We start from the raw sequence: 19,275 nt of genomic DNA on the forward strand, positions 1-19,275 counted from the left end.
TTTTAGTATATCTCAAAGGTTCTAATTAGCTTTTTTTCATAAAGTTTTTTAAACTTGAGTTTTCATAGTCACCTTCTTAAATATACAGTTGGCATTACCTTGATGTGGTAATTCACAAATGATTCTCTTTAATCAAGAGTATAAAATTAAGGTATTATTGTGAGATGTTCTCACTGAAAATATTGACAGACAGTTCCCAGGGTCAAACCAGAAAGGGAACATAAGCTGCAAATGTGTATACATTTGAAAAATATTCTGGAGAGTTTGACTGCTTGCTAGCCAAGTCTATTCAAAACATTTTAATGATTCTATGAAAGTGAAAATGACATTTCATGCAAAGGGTTATGAACTGAAATGCAGGAACAGAGAGGTGCAAAGAGCTGGTAGTACTGGCATTCACTGGCAAGCATACACCAGGGTCAAGTGTGTCAGAAAAGGTGCAACAGAAACAGGTAAACAAGAATATCCTAATGTCCCCGACCCCTACTCCATTCAGATTACAAAGCACCTGTCATCATGTACTAGAGATCAGTGATTTCATATTAGAAACATGATAAATATGTCTTAAAAGAATATATCTATAGAAAACATACATATAAAATTGTATATTTTAAAATAGTTTAAAATCTAAAATATCTATCAATATAAAACATTAATTTTTCTATGCATAAGTTGGGCTTTTCTCTATGTAACAATATCATGTCCAAAGCTCATCATAAACCCAACTTACTTATACACTGATAACTGAAATACAAACTCTCATAAACATAACACAAATATAACTCACTCATACGTATGTAAATTGTGTTTATAAACATTACATACACACAAACATGCATGTCCATTTCGGCTTTCACAGAAAAAGAGCTCAATCACTGACACAGCATCTCTTCATAAACATTCACGTTTCCAAAGTGTTTCCATGTGAAAAAAGTTTTTAACTAAGTTCTGCTCCTAACTGAACAGAGTGGGCACAATACTTTCAGCTGCCTATCACATTCTAAACAAATCTGATTTTGTTACAGTGAAAAAGTATTCATATATGATATATGAAATTTCTCACATTTCTTGTGTGAAGGGCACTGCTTTAAGAGCAAGGATTCTTGATCATGCCTACAGTCCTTCCCAAACCATTTTCCCTCTGCTTATTCTACTCCTCTTCAATAAAGCACGCAACTGGAAAGAGAGTCTGGGCTTCAGATCTGACCATGTGCACCTTGGAAATTGTGGAATGTCAGCAATGAGCTCTGGGTCAGAGATACGACCCTAGTAGCCAGAAACCCAGGCCTTTGCCTGCTTTTTTGATAGTTAATCCTAATAAACTGGTTACACAAAAAGAATCACAACTTGAATCACTAAAATAAATGATTGCTTAGAAGAATTACCAGAAAGCCATTGTTTTCCTTGCCGTGAGATCACACAGATCGTCTAGCATGCTCGATGACACACGGTCTTCAATGAGTGCCACACCCATGTACTTGGGTGTGTACTAGCCACTAGCCTTATCTAATAAAGTATTTACCTATTTATACAAAAATTAACTTACAAAAATTAACTTGCAAAGAATAAGAAAGGCTGAAGGTATATAATCTGAAATCAGAGAATCTTACATACAAAAATTTATTCAATCATATCCAAAGGTCACTATAGTTATAACTTTTAATTCAATTTGACTACTTTTTTAGCTTGAAGCTTTAAGTATTAATGTTCTGAAAATAATTTCCCACTCATTGATGAGTTATTATAGAATACTGGAGCTTGTGTTATTAGGCTTAGTGTGGTCAAATGAAATTAAAAGCAAATGAAATTAAAAAGTGCTAAATGATGGGGTTGGAAGACCCCTAAACATTTCCAAAAGAAACATTGCTCAGAGGCAAATTAGATTTAAACTCCTTAAATTGGGCCAAAATGCCATTTAATATGTGAATAGGGGTATTTTCTCTTACATCCCTCCCTCTCTTTCTCTTTTGTACATTATGGAGTTTATTACCACATCCCTTTACATATGACTGTTTGGACAAAATAACTAACCAAGGAGTGAATTCTATGCCTGATGTGAAAAAAGCCAAACTATGAGTTAGGTATTAAGTAATAGGGGAAAAGTCTGATTCTAGTGGCTTAGGTTACTTTTAAAAGAAGGAAGTCTCATGCCTGCATATCTAAGCATACATCAAACTCTCTGATTGTCAAGCACAGCCTCATCATGGTCACTTATACCCATTTTGGGTTGTAGAGACCACCTTAACTCTCAGAGTTCCAAGTAGATAAAAGTACCCTGATGTGATTGAGTGGGGTATATCATTCATACCAGGCGGAAGTGTCATATTTAAGGACCATGGCTCTCAAAGACAGGAGTCCCTAGCAATGACATCTGGTGTCACAGAACGCCTCTCTAACTTGTGTCATAAAGTAAAAACAAACACTTCCACTGGCTGAGGTTTTAGTAAACTGTCTTACTAGATAGGAGAAACAACTGTGTACTAACCCCACCGCAGGCATTATAACTGACAGAAAAGGCTCATTTCTTATCCCCTCCTCATCCCCGATCACTGATGCACACCATGACATGTGACTACATTTTCAGCATGTTTAAATTGACACTAATAATCCTAATAAGGAAAAACAGCAACTATTTCCCCCAACCACGTGGCATATACAGAACACATTTCTACTTCATGATCTACTCTACAATATATGCCACCAATTACAACTTTGGAACATCACACAATAACAAAATACCAACTTTTAACAGTCATGTTCCCAAACATGTATGTATTCACACAGACACACACGCTATTTTGGGGGTACTCATCTCTGAGGAGTAAGCTCAGGAAGTTTCCCCAGATATATAATTCACCATCTGAGAGATGTTGTCTAGAGGAGGAGCATAAACTAGGTGAACTATGTCTGCAGCAAGCCCATGACAACCCAGCATGATGGTGACATCCTGTCATAGTTTATTCAATGTGGATGTGTGTGGTAAGACTGTGGGCCAGCTCTGCTCCTGAGAGATCAGCACTCGCTTGTCTTTTCGTGGAATATGAAAGGTAAACTGAGATTTCTTTGGTGATGGTCATTTTCTTGCATGGCAGATTTTTCTTCTGTTGCTGCATTGATGTTGTCTGAATAAACATCTTCATCGTCTTCTTCATCCCTGGGGTTACCCTCCAGGCTGTGTCTAATGCCGTAAGCAAAGTAAATCAAGAAGCCTTTTGAGGGACAAAAAAAATCCATGTTAGGAAGTAGGTGTTTGAATTGGAAGACAACATAGAACCTAGTAGATTTCCCCTTTCTTCTACTTGAGAAAAATGGGATGCAAATATAGACAATGCACAGGTGTCCTAAATAGACGTTCTTCTGATAGAAAGCACTTCTTCATTTTAACATCCACACTTTACAGAATATATTTTTCTTTCAACAAATGTTCTCAGACAATATTTATATGAAAAAATTTATATTTATGTTCCCAAAACTCAATAGAATTACTTTAAGCAGAACACTGTATGAGGCAGAGGGTCAAACTACACATGAAATCTACTACCAGTGGATTACCAGAGTCACAGTCAGGTAGTTTAGGACGCATGGCCTGTGTTCACAACAGGGACAAGGACATGCTGTCTATTTGTTATTGTTACCAGGGAAGACCTAAGGATCCTGTACAAAGCACCTATCAATAGCCATTCCAACTGTGGGGAAAAGGGGCAATGTTTTAAGTGTCCTTAGAAGACAATTATAATTTTACTTAAAATTAGTACCTTCACTGAGCTTTAGTTCTATTTTAGAAAACTGGGTAAGAATTTTCATTGATATGATGACTTTTGGGGGACTTCATTTTTCTCATTCTTAAGTTGGAGAAAAATAGAATCTATGTAAACCCCAGGGTTACTGGGAAATTTGAATTAAAAATGGCATCTGAGGGGTTGGGGGTGTAGTTCAGTGGTAGAGGGATGGCTTAGAATGGCTGAGGTCCTGGGTTGAGTCCCCAGCACTAAACAAAATAAGACAATGAAATAAAAATGGAAAAAATGATATCAGAAAACATCTGGAAGCACTGAGACGTCTAGGAAGCAATTACACAGAGCTTTGCTTTCTGGAAGGAAGCGTGCACCTTTCTATTATCACAGCCCGTGAAAAACAGTGAACCAAAGTTCTAACGCACTGCAAAACCTACCAAGTGCCATCCAAATGCTGAATCTGACCCAAGTGTCAGCGCTTAACTGGACCATCAGGTAAATGTTGACCAGGATGCTGACGGCTGGCAGGAATGGTAGGAATGGTACCTATGGGGGAAATAGCCTTTTGAATAGAGTCTTACTAAGAAAGAATATTCTCCATATTATTTCACGGTGGTGGCAATTAATACCTGGTGTACAGTCACACTGTATTAAGTTTAAGATCTCATAAAAAGATCAATCTGAACAAATACTATTTTCCTAGAAGCTACTGAAAAGAAAATCACATTTCAGATGACTTGTTGAAGCTCAGAGAAACACAGTAAGACCCATAGAGCATCCCCAAGATAGAACAGGGTTTAGGTGTCAATGTAGTTCAGAGTTTACTCGTCTAGTTCAGTTATCAACAGGGATGTCTCTGGAAGTCTCGATACACATGGCACCCCAGGGGACCCCTCCAGGAAGCACTGTTCACACCCAAGCCTGCTCCTAGATCTAGTGGGGCAAGATTATTTAACTTGTAGAGGAGAGTACTTGGTGGGAATAAATCTTCATGAGAAGGCTTTGAATTTCTAAAAAAAAATTCAAATTATCTTCCTTCCTTTTTCTATTTATATTATTTATTTTTTTGGTGCTTGAGGATTGAACCTAGAATCTCCTGAATTATTTTTCTAATACTATAGATTGTTTGATGCAAAATTTTACTATTATTTATTTCTTTATTGCAATAGGGGCATATTAAAGTTTGTGAGGAGCATGGGACAGCCAGCAGAGGACACTGCTGGAAATAGCACTATGTCCAGGAGTTTCCACACTCTTGATCATTGTGTGGCTTTGTTTAGCTTTTTACAAAATAAACAGAAGGGCTGGAGAGATGGCCCAGTGGTTAAGAGCACTGGCTGCTTTTGCAGAGGATCCAGGTTTGATTCCCAGCACTCACATGGCAGCTAATAATCACCTGTAACTCCAGTTCCATGGGAGTCTGATGCTCTCATCTGACCTCCATGGGAATTGCATGACACTTTCACACATTCAGGTAATACACTTATAAAATAAAAATAAAAAATAATAAAATTTTTTAAAAAATTAAAAATGAACAGAGGGGCTGGAGAGATGGCTCAGCAGTTAAAGAGCACTGGCTGCTCTTATAGAGGACCTGGGCTTCATTCCCAGCACCCACATGGTGGCTAACAACAATTCCAGGGGAATTGGATGCCCTCTTCTGACCTCCATGTGCATGGCACAACACAGGTACACTTGCACACATGCAGGCAATACACTCATACACATAACAAAATAATAAATAAAATACCAAAAAAATGAATAAAACACAGAAAACACAGATATGCGTTTCACATACCATGAAGGCTACTTTTTGCTGATTCTGTGGTTGTCTCCAAATGCTAAGAACAACGGCCACACATAGGACAAAAAAGAGGGCAAGAAGGGCCAGGCTCCAGGCTTCCAGTCTGGCAACAGCCTGGACTCCATATGTGGTCAGAATACTCAGGCCCAAGACGAGAAATGCTGCAAAGCACACAGGGCAGAGTCAGCACAAAGTCGGCTCGTGTTCCTGAAGTCTAGTGGTATATTCTGGTACAATGCCAAGTTCTTTATAATCAACTTTGCCAGACAATCTGTCATTTTGTTTTTTCTTTTTCATTGTGAAAAAGAGACAGTCTACTTCACTCATTTAAGAAACACTGCTCATGCCCTTGCTTCCTAGAAGTCCATCTGTCTTGGCACTAACATCTTGCTTTGTCTGCCTGTGTACCCAGGGGTCCTCCTTTGCTATTCTCAGACTATGTCACATGAACTGACAGGATGTTTTTGGTGGTGGACAGCTCCCATTTTTTTCCAATGAGGAATGGCAAGCAAGCTTGTCTACTTTAAGCTACTGTAAAGATGGTGCTAATGCAGAAAAGTAGTATCCTATGATCTGCATCTTTCCTCCATACTCTGGGCAATGACACTGTGGTTCTGACCATCAAGGATGCAACAGAGGCCCCTTCCTTTCTGCTGTCTGAGAAACAGCATGGGCACCCATGTGCCACAGTGTGCATGCGGCAGTCAGAGTACAACCTTGGATGTTGGTCCTCGCCTTCCACCTTGTTTGAGGCAGGGTCTCCTGTCTGAATTGTGTAGGCCAGGCTAGCAGCCTATGAGCTCCTGGTGATGTGTCTATCTCACCTCCTATCTTGTTGTAGAAGCACCTCCTTTACAGATGCTGCACTACCATGGCTGGCTTTCTGGAGATCCAAACTCAGGTCCTCACATACGTGTGACAAGCACTTTCCTCACTGTACCATCTCCCTAGCTCAGGTCTTTCTTTTTTCTTCAATTACCAAGATATGATAAATCTGCCTGCACAACATAACATGACCTCAACTACCAGGACTCTGTAGGTGCAGACTTCAGTCTCAAGTTGGCTGCTAACATATTCCAGGGCAACATGAAGCCATATCCTGTTTCTTTCCCATCACACTGGCTCCACATCTTTTGGGCCTTTCCATGTCTGAAGTGAAGACTTACCCAGGAATCCTACCAGAAAGCTCACAAGAGAAGCTGACTGTCGAGTAGGCAGAGCAGAAGGGCTGAAGAGGATCCGTAGGCTGAAACCCTGTCCTTGCAGCATGGTGACCTGGGACTCGCTTTTCGAAGCTGCACTGGCGCATGATCCCAGAATTTCCTTCTCAGGGGTGTATGTGGGCTGCTCGTAACATAAGCCAGGCTGGTACCTGTCCGCACATAAACATTGGTGTCTTTACTTTCACTGGCCCAAATGAAACTAGCACATAAAACTCTTGAGTGAGACAGTTTCCAAAGTCACAGTGTATGCAGGCAGATGACACTTCTCATGACTCCAGCCCCACAGGATGCTGAGCCAGCTACAAACCTCTCCCATACAATTTCTGCAGCAACTCTGAATTTCCTCTCATAGCTACTTAATTAGAAATTGTACAGTAGATATAAAAAAGTCACAGTTGAAGGTAAAGCAGTTTTGATGATTGGAGATGCCTGTCTATAACCAAAGGAATTGCAATTCATGAAAAAAAGCACAGAAACTCAGGTTAATATTGGCCTTATTGTAGTCTGTCCCTTGGGCCACATTTCCTTACTTCCAGCTGGACTCACCTAGTTTAACCCAGAGATCATTTAGTGATCTGGCTGCCTCCCTAGGGCATGAGTGCCATTTTTCTTTATTCTTGACCCTATTCATCTGTAGTTCGTCAGCACATAAACCCTAGTATCTGGACCAGGCTCCCCATTGTGAACTCTTCTGGGCAGCCCTTGCTTATTTCAGAAACATTTCCCCCTTGGAATGAAACATGTTCACTGAGAAAAACACATGGTAGCATACAGAAGGAAACAGGAACTACCCATGGCATCACTGCCCATGTTAACCTCTGTTAGCATTTTGGTACAATTTCATCCTGGGATGTGTGTGGATATAAACACATATCATTTCTTAATATAAATTTATAACATTATTATACCAATTCAAACACTATAGTTTGCATCTTTATATTTATATTGAAATATTTATCTATATACTCAACTATCAGTTTTGTCAAAGAAACTACTGAAGAAATGTATAATCATTTATGTAACTGTTCTTTTATTGATATGTTAACTATGTGTCTTCACATTTGTCCATTAATATTTTTGTGAGCATCATTTACATCTATCTGTGCCTCCCTGATAAGACCTTTAGGATAAACATTAGCACTGAATTATTAGGATCAAAAGTACAGTATAGATACTGTTGGTAGATACACATTTATTGACTTAGAAAAATATTCAGGATCTATTACCAAAAGAAAAAAGGTAATATTGTGTAATAGTTAAGGATAAGGGCTTTATGGGTTAGGGAATTCAATGCCCTCTTCTGAACTCTGCAGGCACTGCATGATGTGCATATATATATGCAGACAATACACTCATACACAAAAAATAAAAATAAAATATTTTTAAAAAGAAATCATGTAAGAATTAATGTTTTAAAGTAGAGTATTTATACGTATCTCCACACATTCAAGTAAACTGCCGTTCACACTATACTGGGCCAACCTATCTGTAATGCCCAGATTGTACTCTGTTCTTTTCTAAAGGCCATGGCCTCCCACTCTGGTGAGACTGCTAGCTCCTCCTTAATGGTGAGTCCTCACCATCTCTACTCCCTGGATCCCACTGGGCATACACCCTTCAGAACCAACTCACCTGAGGATGAGCACACAGGCTGCAACCAGAGAGTAGGCCATGAGGGTGCCGATGGACATCATGTCCACCAGAGCCTTCAGGTCAAAAAGAAATGCCATCACAGCTGTTGGGAAAAGAAAAGAAAGGTAAAGCCAAAGGCCTCTGATGACACTTTTCTGTTTTGGTATCAATGACAAGTCAGCAGACAGATATCATCCTAGGATAGTCTGTAGGTCATAAAAAATGCTAATACTAAGACTTCAAAGTCTGAAGCTCTTGACCAAACACAAAACGCATTTATGTTGAAATCTTTAAACATATCTGGTCTGACCAAGAGTAAAAATACTCTATGACCAAATGCTGTCCTTTCAGGTCTCAGAAGAGAAACACTACAGTGAAATACTAGAAAGCTTGCTTTTCAAAATCATAAAAAATTTCAAATAGTGTTTTCTGAATACAAATTATATAATCTTGCTAAAAGTCTATCTTTATTAAGAGCTATATACAACTCAAAAATTTAAAATAATCTTTACAAAATAAATAATATAGTCATTTCCAATGAAATTATATTTTGGACACAGACTAAATTCTACTGTGATCAAATTAAAACCACACATTATAGTAGACTGATTACATATGAGAGATCAAGTTATGATTCTGCACACAAAATCCCAACAATGTTAAAAAGTAAAATATACTATGATACTAACTTGAATTCATTACATAATAGTCTAACACCAAATTCAATTTGTATGGTGTTCTAGACTTTACAAGTTTTAGTCTATAATCTTATTTTCTCTTCAAGTCAATAACCCTATGAGATAAAGGAAATTACTTCCATTTTAGCTTTTTAAAACAGACACTATTTTGAGCAAACTCAGCAACTTCTTATGGTCTGATCTGACATGATTATCACTGTCTTATAGACAGGTTGACTTAACAAGGTTACAATTGTCAGGTACAGGCAACCTCTCCTGGCCCTCACTATGAAAACACTTCATTGCTTATATACATATATATTATTAAAATTTTAATGTTTTGTAAGGATAAAAAATAGACAAATATTATTCATATAAGCTCTCTGATCTAACTTTAAAAAAAGTAAATCTGAATGTGAGATTATAATACATATTTTAGAGTATTAAAAAGTATTCTGCTAATATATTGATCTTTTTACTTTATTTATTTATTTATTTTTTTTTTGGTATTTTTGAGACAGGGTCTCCCTATAGTTCCAGCTGGCCTGGAACTTGCTATGTAGACCTGGCTGGCCTCAAACTCACAGAGATCTGCCTGCCTCTACCTCCCGAGTGCTTGGCTTAAAGGTGTATGCCACCACGTCTGGCCTCTTTTTACATTATTAATTTCAATATCTTATTATGCTGTTAAATTCCATTCTTCCTGAATGCCAGAGAGGTTAAATTATTTTTAAAATTCTAAATTCAATGTAGAATTATTAATGGGCAAGATTTTTACACTGTCAAGATGTATTTATGATATGAACTATTGTTAATATTATAATGTATTGTTTAATAATGAAATAAACCAGGTGACTTAGCAAAATCTTCATTTTATTGTGAATTTAAGCCTGAGAAAATAAGTGATTTGCCCTTTCAATGTATGTCTCAAGTGTCAGATCAATTAGAAAATATTTGCAAGGTGAAGGTGCTGAATTAACACTTTCTGACCCTGAAAAAAATTCACTTTCTATCTAATAAAGCATTCTCTAAACAATTTCTCAACACTTCAGAGCCTCAACAAAGTTAGCATTTTTATTTGAATATCTACTGTCACGACAGTATCACTTTATACAGCCATAAAGCTTGCTGGCGTTTCTCTCTCACTCCTGATGCAGCACCTTTAAGACCATTCTCTCAGCCTACGGAACCTCTGAAACATCTGCATATTGAAAGAATCTGGTCAGAGGCAGTTTAAACGGTTATTACAACATGCCAAAACGGAGACAATTTGAATTTTATGAGCAAAACTTTCCTTCCCAAACTACTGAAAGGCAACTAAGTCCTGAATGGGGGTTGAGAGGCCAGTGCAGACAGTGACCACCTCAGGTCATCTTTGGCATTTTTTATATCTGATTAAGAACTGGTTGTTTAAGTTAAAAAAAAAAATCCTACAATCACTATTTTTAAACTAATATTTCCAAAATTAATTATTCAATTTAAATTTTCTGTGCTCCAGATATAATTTATGTTTTCATTCATCAATCAAAAAAGTGATATCTGATAGAGTGGAGAACAATTAACAACTTTTTACACATATGTTAGAAGTCCAAATGGTTAAAATAGTGAAATAACAGAAAACCCCAAATAATTAGTTAAGAATGAATTTCAGTATACCACCATCACCACAATTGTCAGATGTTGATCCCAATTTTCATACAGGAATTTATCCATGATTTTGTTCTTAACTTACATGCACTGCATGCAGACCCTTTCTTAAGTTCATGCATGCGCATAACATGTTCCAGTCCAGTGATGGAGAAGCCTATGTTTGTAACGCTTACCAGAAATGACCCCTGCAGTCAACGTGGCAGCAACAGGTGACTGCCTCTTACTCACTCTTGCAAGAAATCTAAACAGTAAGCCATCCCGGGCCATGGCAAACAGAATGCGGGGTAAGGGAAACATAGAGCCCAGAAGACTAGAACAGAAAAATTCATAATCCACATGTGAGTTGAGTATGACTCTACAAAGCTACATAAATAGGTAAAAAAAAAAATCAAAATAGGAAAACCATAAAGTTTCCAAAATTCACATCAATCAAAACAGAAAACCACCTAACTTTCCATATTTTCCAGAGCTTTTGATGAAAAAGATCCCCCTTTTCTTAATAAAAGTCAACTCTCTCTCACCTGCCACTGCACCCGATGACAAAGTAGCAATTATTGGTGTCTTCGTTTTGGAATTGATTTGAGCTAGACATTTGAAAAGCAACCCATCCTCCGCCATAGCATAGATTACACGAGGCATTGGGAAAATGGATCCAAGAAGACTAGGTAGAAAGCAGAGACATGCAGTATGGCAAACATCCATGCAGGATCATGCTCAGAACTGAAACAATGGTTGTCTAAAGCTCAGCACGACAGCAGAGGCCATGGCTTGGACCGTCTTAAAATGTACTATGACTGGGCATTGAAGACATACACCAATCACAGCCACTGTACAATTCATTATTCTGCTGCCGATATTCACCCAATCAAATTATAAGACTAAAAGCAATATTGCAAGTCATTTGTGTGTATCCACAATCGTTACTAAATTAAAAATGAATTAGACTTTGTAAAAGACCCCAAAATATTGCTGACATTTTAATGTTAATAATTCAGAAAACAAAATTCCTAAATTAACATGTAATTCAAAATTCAGCAATTTCATCTCACAGTAAATCACCTCATTTCTTCAGTAATTATGTATTTTCACATTACCATTATTTGCATCCTATAGCCTGATCTTTTATGAGCATCATAAGACCAAGGTAAAGAATGGCATCATAAGACCAAGGTAATGAATGGTTTAAAAATCAACTTATTATAAATAAATTGAGCATGTAGAAGTAGCCACAATTAAATGTTAGTAAGATTTAATGTGCAACATAATGCTTAAGAAAATTTGAATTACTTATATTTATTGGTTATTTTATTCCACAAGTGATTCACTGTGAAAACCAACAATTTTTTAAAAAGTAGGTAAAATATATTATTTATTTTATTCTATTATTTAAAAAAAATTTTTTGAGACAGGATCTCACTATATAGCCCTGGCTGGCCTGGAATTTGCTATGTAGACCAGGCTGGCCTCGGTCTCACAGAGATCCACCTGCCTCTGCCTTCCCGGTGCTGTAATTAAAGGTAAGCACCACCACACCTGGCAAAATATTGTCTTTTAAAAGTCCATATTTTTGGCTGGGCCTGGTTGCTCATGTCTGTAATTTGAGAGACTGAGGGTGCATGGTGAGTATCAGGCTAACAGCAAGACTCTGTCTCAAAAAAAGTCCATTTTCTTTATCTTTTTTCTCATTTTATAGAGAACACTTTATTAGTTTCTGTAATCCAACCCATACAGATATTACATATTTAATATAATACAGTACTTCTGTACAAATGGAGAAAATCAAGTTTAACATTCTAGACCAATATAGCTATTAATTTCTGTACAGTGCCAAGTCAACATGGTAAATTGGGATACTTTTTTCACAAAGTTGACAGCACAGTTACAGTTTCCAAAAATTCAAATTATACATGTATATATATTTTTATATTTGTATGAAAAGCCAAATAATAGGAGTGTGTTACTCATTAGTAGCTGAGGTAGCCACAGGGGGATCTTGTGTACCCCTTCTAACATCATGTCAGCATAGTATCGTTTATTTGTTTTTTGAGACAGGGTCTCCCTGTAGCCCCAGATGGCCTAGAACTCACTATGTAGATCAGGCTGGCCTTGAACTCACAGAGATATGCCTGCCTCTGTCTCCTGAGTGCTGGGATCAAAAGTGTGTACCACTACACCCAGCCTACTCCACAGTTTCTTTACACTTTGGACTTCAAATTATTTGGATTTCTTAAAAATGAACTTCAGCAAGAGCAGATGACCAGGAAACCCCCTCACTTAATATGATCATGACTAGAAAATAGAAGCATTTTGAGAGGAACAATAAAGTTGCCAAATTACATAATTTTTTAAATTTCAGAATTTAAAAAATGAGTGACCAGGCAAAAAGACTACTTTTCTCTTTCTGAGAATGCTGTGAAGTATGCTGTAAAGCTAGGATGAACTGTTTTACTTGTGATCATATGTTAACTGGACATATAAGAATGGACTGGGAAACCAGAGGAATGAGTTGTAACATTGAAAAAAAAAACATACTGAAAACTGAACACTTGAGATTCAAACACTTTTCTTTTTGCATAAATATTTTTCACTATTAATTTCAGAATGGCTATTTCTGTTTCTTGGATAAATTCACTCTGATTGGTGCTAAGAAAAAAAAAATCTCAGTGTGCCCCAACGGATGCATATCTACAGTTTAAAGTGACACAGCCACAGCAGATCATTACTTCTTGTCCAGACTTAGTACCGCTTCACAGTGAGCAGTGGAGTGTGGTGCCTGCACGGTCTCCCACTGACTGAAGCAAATGCAAGCGATACCAAAGCCACAGGCATGTTCATCCCAAAAGTTTCTAACAGATATGTGGCTATGTGTGAACCAGACACTTACGTGTGTTAATGTGCATATTTCTATCAAAGCTTGAACCATCATTATCTTGAAAAAAGAAACTGACTTAGCTGATGGGGAAATGTTTTTCTTTTTTTAATCACCCAACATTTTTAGACAGCAATTCTGGGCAAATTATTCAACGAGTGCGTAGTTCCTTATGTTCGTGCTAGAATATTTTTAGAGTATATGAAACCAATCTTGTGGTGGCAGTGGTCAGAGGTCAGATCCAGGGCTTCCCATGTGCCAGACAAGCACTCTATCACTGAGCTACACTCACAACACACAAAAGCAAATTTTAAGACAATGACTCCACTTTGCAGAAACAGAAAGAGCCCAAGTCCCAAAGGCCGTTCAATGTACCTTGTCGACAATGCACAGAGGGAACCGGCTGCAACAACGTATTTGGCAGGACCCCATCCAACGTACTCAAATGCTACAGGCAGTGGGCTTTTCTCATCAAGGAGGTAATAAGGCATCATAAGTGTCAAAGCTGCAGAAACCCCAAAATAGGCCATAAAGCAAACAAGTAAAGAAGTCACTATTCCAATTGGTATAGCCTTTTGGGGATTCCGGACTTCTTCACCTAAGGAAATACAAACAAGAGATTTGCATGTTTAATAGGCAGTTATCAGGCTGAACTTAATGTGGATGAAAACCTCCTTCTCTGTAGCAGTTCTACTCTGACTTTGTCCCTTTTGCTTTCATAGCTTGGTCCATTTATTTTACAGAAAATTTCTCTTCTGTTCCTACAGGGACTTTGCTATTAGCATAAAGATCCAAGACCCAGAGGGAGAAGGGGAAGGGAGGGAGGGAGGAAGGAAGGAAGGAAGGAAGGAAGGAAGGAAGGAAGGAAGGAAGGAAGGAAGGATCCCTAAGTACTCTTAGTGCTTAGGGATGGAAAGGCTTCAAATAAATTATTTCATTCACTAATGTGAAACTTTAGTTTCCATTGAAGAAACAAAAACAGAAGATCATTCTCTTAAGACTGACACTTGAAGTTTCCCTGACCACACTCAGTTATAAAGCAATGCTGTGATTAAAACCCAGTGAGTGACTCTGGACTGAGCACTTTGTCATCTGGATATAATATTTTGTCTGCTGAAAGAAAAGACAATGTAAGAAGACCCGTGTGGAGGTGCCAGCATTTCCAGGTGAAAGATTAAAGATGGCTGAAGGTGAAATTGTGAGCAGTAGTTAAAACTTCTCAACACATCGAGCAGATGTGCTTTCTTAGGTCATCTTATCTGTGGGGCATGTGTTGCTCTCACGGTTTTACCAGTATAGAAACCAAGGCTCAGAGGGCTCACCAAGCATCTTTTGTATCATATACAGCAGGGTGTTGCTGGTGGACCTGGAGCTAGTACCCTTCCCACCCCAATCCTACCCTCTTTTCTTTACCTCTGCTGCCACCTGTGGCTACCACTATGATATTTTTTGCTTTTCACTAGTGCTGGGACACAGCTCTTACCAGTTGTTGCAATGCAGTCAAAGCCCACAAAGGCATAAAAGCATGTTGCAGCACCAGCTAAGGTTCCTGCAAATCCATAGGGCATAAAGCCTCCAGCCCCATAGATGCTTGTTCCATTTTCAGAAGGTGGTTCTCTAAAGAAAAGAACAAACACATCAAAGTTACTTTCACAGAAGTGGCACCTTCTGATAATTTGCCTCAAACTACATCTTTGAAAGACTGTTGTGTTCACTGGCTCTTTGAAGCTGGTGTATTTAAAACTAAAATTTTATTCTGCCATTTTGTTCTAGAGAATGCGGTAGAGCCCCTCACAATGACCCCTTTTGTCACTGACATTCAACAACAGGCTGAGGAACAGCAAATGCAGAAGGATGTAGCTCAGCCCCTCACAATGACCCCTTTTGTCACTGACATTCAACAACAGGCTGAGGAACAGCAAATGCAGAAGGATGTAGCTCAGGCTAGACTTGAACTTGTGTCAGCCCTACTGCTCAGCATCCTGTGTGTTACCACCATGCTGATCTACTCAGACCAGTATGGGCTGGAATCCATAGGCAGAGCTCAGAGACCCCACATAGGAGCCATGCTCTGCAACAAAGATAAGAAACTTGCTTTTCATTTTTTTCTATAAGAATCCCTTGAAAAAAAAAGACTCATGAAACAGAAAGGAAGGCAGACCACACATCTTGGGGGCTGGTGAGATAGCTCAGCAGGTAAAGGCACTTGCCACCAACCTGAGTTTGATTTGCAGGAAGGATCTACATGGTGGAAGGAGAGAACTAATGTCTGCAAGTTGTTCTCTGATATCCATTTACATATTTGAGCACATACGTTGAGTATGTGCACACACAATATGAATTTAAGAATGAAGTAAAAAGTAGAAAATATCCCAAAATTCACTTAGAAGACAGCTGAAAAGTGAACAAACTTCTCTAGGCTTGAGTAATCATACTGAAAGTTGAATGTTTAGTACATATTAAAAATCAGCGTAGAGTTGAGAGGATTGTCTGCTCCTGCAGAGGACTTGGGTTTGTTTCCCAGCACCCACGTGATGGCTAACAACCATTCATAACTCCAGGTCTGGGGATCCGACACCCTCTTCTAACCTCCATGGGCGTTGCATGACACAGGTGCACTTACATACATGCAGAAAATGCACTCACATACATAAAATAAAAATAATATATGAAATACTTTTAAAAAAATCAGAGGATACTGTTTTTCCCTTATCAGGATGACTATGAAAGGCATATATAAATAAAAATATAGAGTTGTATCTTATTCCATGTAACAGATGCTTTTGTGATCTTATTTCTTCTCATGCAAATATCAACTTAAAAAAATAATAAAAAGCCTCCATATTAGCAAACGCCTGAAAACATGCAACAGAAGTGAATGGTCCCAAAGGAGAAACTAAAGGATGTAAGGGTCAAAAATACTCGCTACTTAGAGGTGACAAACTGTTGGGGAGCAAAGGTCAAGCTCTGCAGGGGGTCAGGCTCTTTCCTTGCTCTTGCTGAAAATTCAGAACAGAGGATGAGGATGGGAATCAGCAGCTGCACAGCTTCCCACAGTGGCTCAGCGGGGAGTGCACCTGTATGTTAAGATGGGAACCCGGGCAGAGGAACTCTGGGTCTAGAACATGGCACACAGAGATCTCAGCACCAAAAAGCTTGAGAACCATTGCTCTAAAAAAAACTTACAAATATTTCCTCTTAAAATGTAACAGAGGGGAGAGAAGGGAGAGAGGGGAGGGGGAGGGGGAGGGAGGGAGAGAGATACGAGAGACAGAGAGAGAGAGAGAGAATGAATATGAAAGAGAGTATTTTACCTAGCACTTGTGGATATATTTTTCAAAAACTCTTCACTGATCTTCCAGTTAGCCACATTTCCTTTCACAAACCCAGCAACCATTACAAAGAGAAGGACCAGGATATTAATAGCTGTAAAGAATTTATTCACCCAAGCAGACTCCTTTACTCCAAAAGACAAAAGACCTATGGAAAGGAGAGAGAATTAATTAAAATTTTAAAGCAATGCTGCTCTGAGGCAAATGCTTAGGGCATCACCACATGGGCATTTATATGTTTACATATTCTTATATTTATATATTTAACTTCCGTTTATCCAAATCGATTGCTAGCTCATAGTCATTAGTCACCTAATTGTGAGGCAATGCCTTGTGGGCACCATCCATTTGATTTCTGGGAGCAAACCGTGCTCACTCTAAAGAGACGCCACACCATCGATGCATGTCTGGGAACTCTGGTTATCATCACCGTAGCAGGCGTGAGCAGCACACTTTTTTTTTTTGAGACAGGGTCTCCCTGTAGTGGGAATGGCTTGGAACTCACTATATAGACCAGGCTGGCCTTGAACTCACAGAAGATCCTCCTGCCTCTAGTATACCTAATAGCTATCTTAAAAAGCTATTTCATGGCTAACATAAAAGCCCAGTCATATGTCTGCCATGTTATCTATTGATCATATCAACAGAAAATAATTCTTCTAAGTGTTATGCCAAAATAATTCTTTGTTCAATCTATTCTTACTTCAATAGATTTAGTTTGTATTATGATTATAAAATTTCATACTCAAGTACTTTGAAGATACAGAAGTATGAAGAATAAAGATCAACTACGTCTCCCTGCAGAATTCTGCACATGCAAACACATTTCTGCACCCACAAATATATCAGCTCACTTTTAACAGCTGTGTAACATACTATATGGAGATACTTTAATCCCTTATTTATAGACCATTAGATCACTCTTAGCATTTAAAAACAGCACTGACATCATTTTATAAATATCTTTCTGCATTTTCTATTTCTTTTTTATTTTAATGTATTTGCTTTTTTTTAATATGCATGAGTGTATTGCCTGCATGCATGTAAGTGCGCCAGTGTTGTGCAATGCACACAGAGGTCAGGAGAGCGTCAGACCCTCTGGAACTGGAGTTACAGACGATTGTTAGCTGCTAGGTGGGTACTGGGAACCAAACCCAGGTCCTCTGCAAGAATGGCTAGTACTTTTAACTGCTGAGCCATCTCTCCAGCCCCTCCACATTATTTTTTGAGACAAGATCTCTCCCTCAACCTGGAGCTCCTCAATTTGGCTAGGCTGACTGTTCAAAAGACTACAGGACTCTACCTTTCTCTGCCCTTCTTCCCAGTGCTGAGGTTACAGTCGCAAGCTACCTTGCCTGGCTTCTGTGTGGGTTCTGGGGATGCAAGATCACATCTCACACTTGTGTGGCATGTACTTTATCCACTGAGCCATCTTCCCAGCCCCAGGGCATGTGTGTTTATACAAAGCTTTTGGTTCATATTCACAAAATAATCTACAGAAGATTTTGTCCCATTTACATTGCCCATTTTTTTCTATCAGGATATTCCATTCACTCAGATTTATAAGACACATTTATTTATTAATGCTATTAGCTCTCTGCCCCTTATGCTTTCCCTCTCTATCATTTTAAAAAATACTTTTTAAAAATTCTGGCGATGAGAATGGAGTCCAGGACCTTGTGCATATTACACAAATGTTCCTGGTGAGCTCTACTCCCAGTCCTATAAATTGCTTTTAATCTTAGGGCTGCTTAAAAATGCAAAAATTTATTAGAATGATTTACATGTCTGATTTTACCTTTAATAATATTTTCCAAAATACTAACCTTCAAATATTCATTTTTATTTCTGCCTAGTTTTTAAATGATTATGCCTATCCCATTTCTATCATTAATCTACCAGACATAAAATATGAATTATGAACCTAAGAGAGTTCAGCTTTCAGCACTGAGGTAATGGTTGCATAATGCCACAGATTCACTTGTGTCTCCCCTGTATCCACAGCACTCATCATCACAGAAGCAGAGCTCTGCAAGCAGAGATAAGCGCAGCTGAATTTCATTCCTTTGCATATGCAGTTCCCACTGTGATATGACAACAACTGCATTAATAATACAAAGGAAAGCTGTGGAGTCCACACAGTATGGATTCTGCAATTGGCTGGAGGGTTGGACGCCTCTGCTGCATAGCTGCGGAACAGCAAAGTCACCGCCACATTTCACACTGGGTTCCGAACAGGCCACATGTACTGTGTGCTTGGGGTCTCACCTCCCACCAACAGATTAGACCCCAACACAGATCTCATCTGAACACTACATACGATTCCCTGGTAGCTTTATAAAAACAAGTTTCAG

At 38.5% G+C, this 19,275-nt stretch overlaps 1 protein-coding gene across 7 annotated transcripts in view; it reads right to left on the reverse strand.

The window, feature by feature from the left end:
* Positions 1 to 927: 927 nt before the first annotated feature.
* Positions 928 to 19,275, reverse strand: part of Slc7a2 (solute carrier family 7 member 2) — a 63,867-nt gene continuing 45,519 nt past the window's right edge. For 5 of the 7 annotated variants that reach the window (XM_017800976.2, XM_008844510.3, XM_029569030.1 and 2 more), the window contains 9 exons: positions 16,904 to 17,069; positions 15,073 to 15,206; positions 13,965 to 14,187; positions 11,242 to 11,381; positions 8,394 to 8,496; positions 6,705 to 6,910; positions 5,533 to 5,699; positions 4,172 to 4,280; positions 928 to 3,209 (listed from right to left, as the gene is read on the reverse strand). In XM_017800976.2, coding sequence (XP_017656465.1) covers positions 3,013 to 3,209; positions 4,172 to 4,280; positions 5,533 to 5,699; positions 6,705 to 6,910; positions 8,394 to 8,496; positions 11,242 to 11,381; positions 13,965 to 14,187; positions 15,073 to 15,206; positions 16,904 to 17,069 — 1,445 coding nt within the window. In that variant the 3' untranslated portion in view covers positions 928 to 3,012. Of the gene's footprint in view, positions 3,210 to 4,171; positions 4,281 to 5,532; positions 5,700 to 6,704; positions 6,911 to 8,393; positions 8,497 to 10,893; positions 11,031 to 11,241; positions 11,382 to 13,964; positions 14,188 to 15,072; positions 15,207 to 16,903; positions 17,070 to 19,275 lie in introns of all 7 variants that reach the window. The other 2 variants (XM_029569028.1, XM_029569031.1) reach the window with 2 other exon arrangements.

Source organism: Nannospalax galili, unplaced genomic scaffold (genome assembly GCF_000622305.1).
Source record: "Nannospalax galili isolate Female #2095 unplaced genomic scaffold, S.galili_v1.0 scaffold242, whole genome shotgun sequence".
Lineage (NCBI taxonomy): Eukaryota > Metazoa > Chordata > Mammalia > Rodentia > Spalacidae > Nannospalax > Nannospalax galili.